Source organism: Macrosteles quadrilineatus, unplaced genomic scaffold (assembly GCF_028750875.1).
Source record: "Macrosteles quadrilineatus isolate MER2022 unplaced genomic scaffold, UCM_ALF_1.0 Scaffold_4__1_contigs__length_99947679, whole genome shotgun sequence".
NCBI classification, from domain to species: Eukaryota; Metazoa; Arthropoda; class Insecta; order Hemiptera; family Cicadellidae; genus Macrosteles; species Macrosteles quadrilineatus.
This window is the reverse complement of record NW_026542597.1, coordinates 7648155-7659927: the sequence shown is the minus strand read 5'-3', so window position 1 is coordinate 7659927 and position 11773 is coordinate 7648155. Positions and strand designations below refer to the sequence as shown.

General features: G+C 31.2%; 1 protein-coding gene across 1 annotated transcript; it reads left to right on the top strand.

The window, feature by feature from the left end:
• The first annotated feature begins 5362 nt into the window (after positions 1-5362).
• On the top strand, positions 5363-11088 carry LOC128992338 (phospholipase A1 1-like). The gene is made up of 8 exons (XM_054415875.1): positions 5363-5458; positions 5936-6032; positions 6153-6397; positions 6687-6808; positions 7214-7379; positions 8154-8345; positions 10245-10407; positions 10896-11088. The coding sequence occupies exons 1-8, from the start codon at positions 5425-5427 to the stop codon at positions 11014-11016; spliced, it is 1140 nt and encodes a 379-aa protein (XP_054271850.1). The 5' UTR covers positions 5363-5424; the 3' UTR covers positions 11017-11088.
• Positions 11089-11773: the final 685 nt, after the last annotated feature.

Here is an 11773-nt window from a genome sequence, read left to right as displayed (position 1 = left end):
CAAGACTTCAAACATAGTGTCGACAATGGAAGTCAGTTGTTCCGTAATTGTTTAAACAAATTACTCCTTCAACAGTTCGGGAATTTCTGCGCTATCTCTGACAACTAATTACCAACTCATAACTGCAAGATAGACCTTTAAATTATTTTATGCTCCAAGGAGTTAACTGTATTCTAGTTTATGGTTAGACATTTTATGTTATAAGAAGAATAACTTACATGGTTCATGGTGACATTTATTTACATTTCAAGTAAATGTAATGTATTGATATAAATCGTAAACTAGTGTATCATTTAAGCTTCTTTTTAATGTGAATGTAAACTCTAAAATGCAAAATGTAATGTTAAATATCAACTTTAAACAGTGTTTTGGTATAAATTGTGGTTAAATACAAATCATTTACACAGGCTAACCGATCATGTTTTTTTTAATTTTTTTTAACTGACTCTAAATTACATCCGACCCACACTATTGTGTAGTGACTAAATCAGACCTTTGAGAATGTTCATACTCTGCCTTGCGGGCTGATTAATCTGTAATCTCCCTCCTTTGTGTGTTAGATAATATTATTTTGTGATGAGGTTGTCAGTGAGAGGGATACGATTACTTCGCATCTTTAGAAAATAAATAGAATATTATTATACTACACCATTTGTATTATATGTAGAGTTATAACCGTATTCATAGAACTAGAATGTATTATTTAATTTATTCAAACATTAGTTATTTATTAACAAAGTATTTTCTTTAATATTATTTTCACTACTATCAATTGTAGCCTCACAACGCTTCCGTAAATTGATTGACAGGTTTAAATGATATATAATTTACTCAACAACCCAAACTTTTGACACCCGTCAAGACCACGTGATATCTTAATTTGGTTTCAAAATATTAACGTACCTGTATGTTGGAAAATGACAACTTATTTCAAAAAAGTGTTTATTATGATTTTTAAGTGCAGGCCTATTTACTTTTCCTTTTTATGCAAATATTTTTTGTATTGAAATGTAATAATTTGGGCAAGTATAAAAAAAAAACAAAAAAAACATACTACTTTATCAGAACAAGTCATTGTAAACAACTTTATGCATTTGTTTATTAAACTATGACTCTTATTAATTAAGTTTTTATATTGATCATTGGTCGTCACTTTTGGGGTATTGAGAGAAAGACTTCTAGTTTCTCCTCTTTCTGATATAAACTGTTGTTGTAAGCTATATTGTAGGAATTAATAGCATTCTAATACAGTAGACAAATTTTAATTTAGTCCACAACTGTTCATCTTATTTTATGAGAGTAAAATCCTTTCATATTAATTAATCATGTTATTAATAGTATGTATGTTGATAATCATAGCAACCTACCGTTCACTTGAACTTTTACCTTATATTTTATAAACCAAAATAGATATGGCTCTTTACAAATTTATTTTACACTAAGAGATATTAGCTAGGTACAGCAAAAAGGTATTTTATGTATACATATTATACATATGTATACATATACAGTACATGTTACATATGTACCTATACATATAGGCAAACATGGGCTTTGTTTGCTTAGTATATTATTGCAACGTTGTATAGTAGATAAGAAAATATCCGAAATCCTTCAATCAGCTGATGTTGTTTATCTCAGTTTCAGTCTTCCTCTATCTGTACAGTTTATGACTTCTGTCAGCTTGGATTAGGAGAGTTATAGCTCCTGAGCAAAAAAAAAAAATTCATCTTATTTTACGTAAGATTGATCACAAAGAGTACGACATATAAACAATCTTAAAATAAACACAAGTTATTTTTGCGCCATTTGCATTTATAATATAGAGTAACAAATTACTTTGCCTTAAAATATAAAAAGAATAAATTTCTACCAAACTACTCTACTTGTAGATAGCTGTTCATCAAACAGTTCAATGCATTAATGACATTTCCTATCATATTATAAGTTTTGTAATACACTAACTGTAAGTTTTGCAACTGAATGCAATATGAGATCTTTCAATAAAACCTTACTAAACATTATGTCAAATAATGGTAATAATGTACAATATTAGTTCTTCATTTCTGTTGTTTTTGCCTCCTGATCACAAATTTAAATTAATCTAGAGGTTAAAATACATTTGATCCGTCAATGTGATCAAATGTCACCGATGAGCGGCGACCGGTTTCAGCCTAGCTGTGGCGATGAACGACCTCTTCGGAATTATATTTATGTTCCTTCATCGCCTGAAGATGGCCCCACAGCTGGGCTGAAACCGGTCGCAGCTCATCGGTGACATTTGATCGCATTGACGAATTAAATGTATTTTAACCTCTAGATTCATATTAGTTCATTCACTATACGAGAATTTAGCTTAAATTCCCACGAATCCTCTAATCTTCAATCGCTTTTTTTTAGATCCTTTAATGAAACTTCTATGTCATATACGTCATCTGTTGATCAAACAACAAACAAATTCTGCTGTACAATGTCAGCATTGAATGAAGTTTAAAGTTTAAGTAAGTCTAAAAATCGTAAGATATAATAGCTTTTAATGTTTGTATAAAACTATAACTGTATAAAAATAATGAATGAATAATAAATGAAATCTGACATAAAAACTTGAATTACACTTATAATATTATTAAACATTTAATTATTTTCCACAAACCATTTATCACAATATTATTAACGAAATATCAACATGACTAACCAATATTATCATCAATTTTTTACGGTTACGTAATTTTAAACTAATGTAATATTTGCTCCTTATATACATTTTTATTAATTATAAATGATGTAATAACGTTATATTGAAGGACGTGCGTTAAAACAATTCAGTTAGTGTAATTTATTTGTTTTTCGTGTTGGGCTTTAAGACTTTTAATTCTTTTTATTTGCGTGGAAAATCTTCAAATCAATTATAGCCCTCGTCTTAAGCCTTTAGATTAAAACTTTAAATTCATTAATCAACGCCTACCTTGCTCATTTAGTTGCGTCTCGGGAAATATAAAATGGAACGCCTACACATTTTGAATATTTATGTTTCCATTAACTTTGTGTTGGGTCTTGCTTGAAGTAATCAAGAAATATTAATTTATTTTGATATAGAAAAAAATGTATTATTATTTTAATTTTTAACTTACTTTTATATAGAAACTTATTTAAGAAACAAATATAATCTAAATTCTATATCAGTAATTGGCATAATGATTGGTGCAAGAGGGACTATTACAAAATATTTGACGAATAAAAAAAAATAATCTTCCATCAAAAGTAAAAAATGAAATAGTCATAAAAGTGTTAAAAGGATCATGTAAAATCATTCAAAATCATTTATATAGACTATGTTATTAATCTAAGTTAATCATATCATACATTTAAGTTTTTTTTTTTTTTTTTTACTGTGTCTAATAGGAAAAGTTTATCATAATAATGTCCAGTTTTCAAAATAATATAATAATGAAGTTAAGCTTAAAAACAATAGTCAATTAAATCTTAAACCGTTCTGTCTATTTCTTGAAATGTTTATAATAAATCCATCTAAATTATTATGTTAACACGTAAATAGTTATATCAGTTACATATAAAATGTAATTAATACAACAGCTATTTTGGTTTAACAAATTCTTACTTGTTTAATAACTACAATACCATCGTAAAATGGATTGTTTCTTTAACATGAATGATTTAACAAAAGTGCTTTGTTTCAGAATCTTGGTAGAAGGATGTACTGGGCGGTTCTACGCCAAAAAATCGTTTATCCAAGGTGATTTGATCAGGCGAATGCCATCAATAGATCCGAAAATCAATTATCTAACTGTTTGTCATCGATCTATTTCGCTCTATAAAAGAATAAACAGATAAACAACAATATTCATTTTAAAATTAAAATCACTACAACTGAGGTTAAAATTAGAGTAAAATACGAAAAATGCTAAAAGAAATCATGGCAATTTTAAAATAGAGGTAGCTATTTTGTTTCTGACCTTTATAGAATCAGCGTTAGGGAAAACAGGCTTATAAGCTGTCTATATTATCCTAGACTCTGTTAAAAAGTATTATTTTAATTAATTTTGGAGGACGTTATAGTCTTTATTGGAATTCGATTATTAAGGTAGAAATTGTCTTTATAAAATCCTTTATTACCACTAATTTTTCACTTTTCTTTGTATGATTTAAGTTACGGTACCCACAAGCTAGGGAGAGGGAAAATAAGGTTCAAATTAGTTGGCAAAGGGAGTTGGCTACTCCTCTACTTGGCTTATAATTAAAAAGGCTTGTATCCTTTAATTAACCTCTTTTACCTCAGGATACGCACAAGCAGCTCACTGAAACATGTTTTTGCTATTTGATAAAAATATATTATTTTTAGGAAAGATTTTCAAAATTAAAGGCTTGGGGATTAAGGAACTCAGTAAGATAGCTGCAAGATAACCAGTAAGATAACTACCATAAACTTTGGTTAAAGTACTAGACATATTTTTTTTAGTTTATAATATGGGTGTAGTGGCTCGGAATAAGTATGGTCCCGATAGAGTAGAAAACTTGATAAAATGATCGGTTATCCCAACAAATGCCATTGTATACGACAGTTTTTTTTAGTAGCATTAATTGTTGTGTGTGAGAAAATACATTCTTATTTTATCTTTTTTGGATATGACTTACTCAGCTGAATAAATACTTAAAAAAATATGGTTGAGCACAAAGTATGCTAGCTTGTTACAGTAATTAATTAATTAAAAATTATAGGATATGTATTAAGATGGGGTTTGAAACAATCATTTACTAATAAAAACTTAATTTTCTATGGATTTAAAATCTGTGACGTATTTATTTTTCAGCTTGTTTAAATAATGCAAATGGGACACAATAGTTTTTAAGGCCAAAAAATACCTTGTTCTGCTTAAAGCTTACCTATAACTAGAATTTCTAAGATAAAATTTTAATGTGGCTATATAACGTGAGGAACAATAGTCTGAGTGTAACGACCCTTTTCTAATTTTGCTGAAAAATGGCATGATTACAACATCAAGTTGCAACAACACGTATATTTCTTTTGATTGGTTTAAAATAAGTAACGTATTGATCTATGTGTATGAATATGCAATTTACTTGCTACCAAAAAATTTACATTAAATTATTTCTAGGTTAAACTACTTTTGCTATCTGTTGTATTCTTTTGGTACCCTACAAACTATTAAAACTAATAATTTTTATAAGACATTGAATACAGGCAGCTAATATTAGCTTAAGAACCGATAACGCCTAAATATTTAAAATATTTGTTTTAAAAAAAGCTTAGTAAATTTCTACAAAATATTTCTACACCAATGATGTAGAAATACTACACAGAAGCCATTTCGTGTCTGCCGGTGTCATTTTCAATTGCAAATCGATGATAATTAAAGCTATTACCACATTACCGTATGTTCAGTGATGCGGACTACGCTCTCGACGCTTTTGCTCTGCTGTAGGTATACATTTCAACTTACCTAGGAAAAACACTCGTTTTATTTTAGCTTACTAAAAAGAAGGGATGTACTTAAAAATCGGTAATAATTTAAAAAGAAATTAATGCAAAATACACATATAATTTTGAAAATGTATTCTAAATGCTTTTGAATAAGTTACAATAAAAAAACCTATCACTAGTAAAATTTTTATTTATTTAAGGAGCTGATGAACAAACTTGACTAACCGTTATATTGAGTAATATAAGGATTAAATGACAATCATGATATGATATGAATGTAAATATTAATTCAATTATCAATCGAAGTTTGTATTTCAATTAAGTCGCTCAATGATTGAATTTACTTTTTTGTGTATTCCATAGGAAAATCACTTGACGGTAAGCTTTATAAAAAACTACTCAAATATTGTATAGTTAATAGTTTGTGAGTTCAATTATATTGTAGTATTAACCCTAAATGTATTGTATTCACAGGTTTGGCAGTAGTCAGCCCCAGTACTTCATTATTTAGTTCAGAAAGATTATACAAGGAACAAAAACTAGTAAAGAATATTTCTATTAGACTATTGAAGTAAGTATTATAAGTTCTCGTCAATTTACCATTAAGTGTTTAAGAGTGAATAGTATGCTTAGAATGCAGGTATAAACTGTTATTTTGTACAAATGAGTCCGAATTAATTTATTTTGATAGGAGGGACTGGAAGCCTCTTGGTCCCTCGGCAGCCACCGAAGATGCCATGGATGAATATCGCTGGGACGTCGACACAGCATTCAATGCTTTGTTCAAGTCCTCATGGACATACGAGAGTGCCAAAGTCACCGATGCAGAATCGCTGTTCAAAAGTGATCACTTCAAGAAAGATCAGGAGTCAATCGTCATAGTTCACCCAATCTTCTCCTCAGCTGACACGAATTTTGTCAAGACTACAGTTACCGGTGAGAAGACAAATTACTGCAGGTATTTGTGTGTTTTCAAGGCCTTCAGTTGTTACTGACCAATGCAATTGATATATGTTTAAACTGTACGAGAGTAAATCTATAAACATACTAACATATTAACATATTAAGATCACATCACGAGGATTTGGGTGTTTAATGTTTCATTGAATTGTATTTTCAGTTGTATATTACGTACTCACGTGAATCTAAGGTTTATCCATACGGGTTTACTAAACTTATTAAGGCTAGTGAACAAGTTTTACTGTTGTTTACTTTAATTTTCCAGCCCTGGCTATGCGGAACCTACACAAGAAGTACAACATCTTCGCTACCGACATGCCCTGGAACAATCCTCACATGATGTTTTCTGTATTCTTGAGCTCTATTGGCAAGCGGGCACATTTCGAGGTAGGTCTACAAAGTTTTTGAATTATTTATAAGAAAGACTTTATAACTGGACAGGAAGTGTAATTTATTGATGCAAAGAGATGTCGTTTGAAAACCTTGCAAATTCGTAAGTGAATATTTCTTACTATATTGGTATTAGAGAGCGAAGTCTAGTGGGAGAGCGTGGCTTCGGAGCCCGAGCTCCCGGGTTCAAATACTGCCAATTACCAAGGGATAATTCCGCTTATCTATGTAATAATGGCGCAACCCTGTATTACTAGCAATGTGTAAAAGTAATTTGTTAATAATGTGTAAAACTATAGTAATGTATCCCGGGCTAGAACCTAGCGTCCTAGGATGTGAAGGTGGGATATAAAAAACTATATTGATATACTGTATTATAATGACAACCTTTTTTCACCCTAGCCAATGGGAAAGGCAGTGGCAAGGTTTCTAGTAGACGGTGTGGATAAAGGATACATCAGACCAGAACAGATAAATCTACTAGGCTGGAGTTACTCCGGTCAACTGGTAGGATACATGGCTCGGCACCTCAACAACAAATACAGCAAGAAAATCAATTCTGTTGTTTGTAAGTCCTTTTGTACTTTAAATGTAATCAATATCTATTCCCTTTTTTGTTTTTATTATCGATTGAAGTTCTTATAAAAAAATATTTTCCAAACAGTTTCTCAGATCATTTGTGAGGTTTTATTTCTACTATTCTCATGGGAGAAAAACATAGAAATTCTGAGGACTTTTTACATAATTCTATTTATTCTAATTATAAAACTCAATTACACTGTACTCTTTGATCATTTAGTTTTAAGTGTAATACCTGTAGTATGTAGATCAGTAAGCGAATCAGTTGCTCTATGGGTAATTCACATATTGTTGACTCATGGCAGTGATGTTTTGGGTTCGAATCCTGGGACCTGCAACTTTGATCAGTACAGTTAACTCTGGCTCTATACCAACTCACCCTAAGCTCTGGTTATTGCGTTCCATGTAGGGGTCGGAGACCAATGTAAATGGCAGAATGTAAGTTTAAACAAAGCCACAAACCTCTTTAAAATCATTTGTTTTATAGAATGTCTGTAATTATGATCAAATCGACTTTGAATACACCATAATAATCCATATTTATTTGAAAGATTAGTTATGAACTATACTGTATTTAAATACTTGTTTTCTGCTATCTTCAATTGTACTTTTTGCAATCTTCTTTTAGGGATATCATAAAAAGTGGCTCGCAAGTAGTTATTTGATGTATGGAAAAACTGTACTATTTTAAAATAATAAACTCGGCTTACTTGCATATATTTCAATTGATTTACTTGATGAGTAATATTTTTGACCTTGGCAGCCCTTGATCCATTCTACTCGGAGTCTGACAAAGATATGATCCACGTATCGCAGAATGATGCTCACTTGGTCCATATCTTCCATACGAATTCTCAAAAGGCGGGGACAAGACGGAGACTTGGAACAGCTGACTTTGTCTTCAACAATGGAATAATACAACCAGAATGCCGCTCTCCAGGTGTATTGGAAAACGGTATCAAAGAACGTTAGGAATATCAGCTGTGTACATAATATTTTTAAGTATAGATATAGATAAATACGTGTTAAAGATTTTTTTTTTATTAGTTACTTGTTTATGATTAATCAAGGATGTACAGTAGAAAATTACAATTAAGTATTGTAATGTTTTGTTCAATTTAAGAATTATTTATTATTCTGCAGTAAATAAGTGCTAAGTGTGATCGGTTTACCGTTCCAAATCAGGATAATTTAGGCAAATTTGTGATACATTTGATTCCTTCTTGGGTGGAGGCCCAATTCTATATTTTCTTGGAAGGAAAATGATGGAACGTTTTAAAGAACCACGCCACAAAATAATTGTGTAAAAAATAATATCTAGGTTATTGGTGATCAGCGAGATTTGAGCTGATGTCTCAAAGAAGGATGTCGCACGCTATGACTACTAGAGCATCTGCACGACACATTCATTCTAATTTTATGTTTTCTTGGAAGGAAAATGGAACGTTATAAAGAACCACGCCACAAAATAATAGTGTTAAAAATAATATATAGGTTATTGGTGATCAGCTAGATTTGAGCTGACGTCTCAAAGAAGGATGTCATACGTTGTGACTACTAGAGCATCTGCACGACACATTCATTCTAATTTTATGTTTTCTTGGAAGGAAAATGGAACCTTATAAATAACCACGCCACAAAATAATAGTGTTAAAAATAATATCTAGGTTATTGGTGATCAGCTAGATTTGAGCTGATGTCTCAAAGAAGGATACGTTGTGACTACTAGAGCATCTGCACGAGACACATTCATTCTAATTTTATGTTTTCTTAGAAGGAAAATGGAACGTTATAAATAACCACGCCACAAAATAATAGTGTTAAAAATAATATCTAGGTTATTGGTGATCAGCTAGATTTGAGCTGATGTCTCAAAGAAGGATGTCATACGTTGTGACTACTAGAGCATCTGCACGACACATTCATTCTAATTTTATGTTTTCTTAGAAGGAAAATGGAACGTTATAAATAACCACGCCACAAAATAATTGTGTTAAAAATAATATATAGGTTATTGGTGATCAGCTAGATTTGAGCTGATGTCTCAAAGAAGGATGTCATACGTTGTGACTACTAGAGCATCTGCACGACACATTCATTCTAATATTATGTTTTCTTGGAAGGAAAATGGAACGTTATAAAGAACCACGCCACAAAATAATAGTGTTAAAAATAATATCTAGGCTATTGGTGATCAGCGAGATTTGAGCTGATGTCTCAAAGAAGGATGTCATACGTTGTGACTACTAGAGCATCTGCACGACACATTCATTCTAATTTTATGTTTTCTTAGAAGGAAAATGGAACGTTATAAATAACCACGCCACAAAATAATTGTGTTAAAAATAATATCTAGGCTATTGGTGATCAGCGAGATTTGAGCTGATGTCTCAAAGAAGGATGTCATACGTTGTGACTACTAGAGCATCTGCACGACACATTCATTCTAATTTTATGTTTTCTTGGAAGGAAAATGGAACGTTATAAAGAACCACGCCACAAAATAATAGTGTTAAAAATAATATCTAGGCTATTGGTGATCAGCGAGATTTGAGCTGATGTCTCAAAGAAGGATGTCATACGTTGTGACTACTTGAGCATCTGCACGACACATTCATTCTTATTTCATTTCCAGGAATATCAATAACTTATTTTATACGGCCCCATATCAGCCAGGGATCGAGAAATAAATTTTCTTTATTTGAAAACCCATCTAGTTTAATAATTTTTTATTCGTCCCCACATTAAGCATATCACATAGATCAGTACAGTTCAATATGAATAAGTTATGATAAATAAAAAACGTTACATGTACATTTACCTACAATATCTTCACTATGATCTTTTGTTTTAGCCCACGTTTGTAGCCACTTGAAAGTAGTCCAGAGGTTCTGGTACGTCATTTTGTACCCATCAAAATTCGTCGGACTTAAATGTTCAGCATGGAACAGCATGAAGGACTGTTTGTGCGATGGGAATGACAAGACAGTTATAAGATACCCGTTGGTCCAGGACCTGTAAGTGTATTGCGGGTTTATTAGGTAAAGGTTTTCATCCTTAAAAGTTAAATCAGACATGTGCTATTATTAAATTCACTCTTACATAATCTTTCTTACTAGAAAATCATTTCATGTATTGATTTTGATACCAATACTTACTTGTCAAATTAGAGGCGTGCAAAGTTGATTCAGCACATTTCTTAATTAGGAAGAGTGTGTGTGTGTGTGTGTGTGTGTGTGTGTGTGTGTATGCTTAAGGTTTGTGAGATACTATGGATTTTTCCAGCTTATCTCCAATATAAACATATCTATGTAAAATGTTTTGTAATAATCTAAAGGGAAAACCAAGTTTCACTATACCTCAGAATAGTATGGTCTGTGTTCACCATTCGTGGTGATAGTGGATGTAACAGTCCATTCATACTAATGTGTATACTAGTGTATGTTCAAGCACTACATTCTTAGTCTACAATGTTATTTATGTGAAATACGATCTCTTGTTTCAGGAAGATAGAAGGACTCTACCATCTGCGTACTCTGGCTCACAGACCCTACGGTGTAGGCGACTGGGGGGTGTCCTGTACTTCAGAGAAACGTCTCTACAGGGAGTTCAAGAAGGAAAACTAACAGCTTGTGACGTTTATCTGAACCTCATAATAGTAAAATAAACTCCTACTACTAAAAGTGAAAACTAACTTGATAAAGCATCTATATAAACCAACCTCTTTCCTTGGCACCATAATCTAACATAGATTAAATTACTTGTTAATCTTAGGATTGTTTAAACTACAAATTACAATCCCGCTGAAGATTTTTTGAAAAAGAAGAAATGTATTACTTAGCAATGTGTGAACCAAAATAAAAAGAAAGATGGAAAGAGCATATAAACATAATATCATAATGGTGTATATAGGTAATGTATTAAATACATCTAGGTATTCAATAGTGATTTTATGTGCAGCAGAATCTTAAACTTAAACGGTTTTACGTCCATTCAAATAATAGCGTAAGTCTTAATAAAACAGTATTAAAATATTTAGAAATTGGTGTCAACACCCACTTTTTACAAGTTCGTTGATAATGTTCTATTTGATGTCTTCTTGAAGGTTGAAACAAAATCTTTCAGCAACACTTATTAAATGTATGGTAAAAATGTAAAAACTAACGCTCATATTTATTTAAATATTATTGTGTGTAGTTTAACATTCTACCGTATATTCCACATCAATAAAGATAGCTTGTGTTACTTACGATTATTTTCTGATTAAATTTAAAAGTACTGCACAGAGAAGTATAATTACTCTTCTATGAGTACTGCGATCCAAAACTTATAATAAACAAGATATTTACAAAATAAAAAGGTTTATAATGAATTGATCATTTA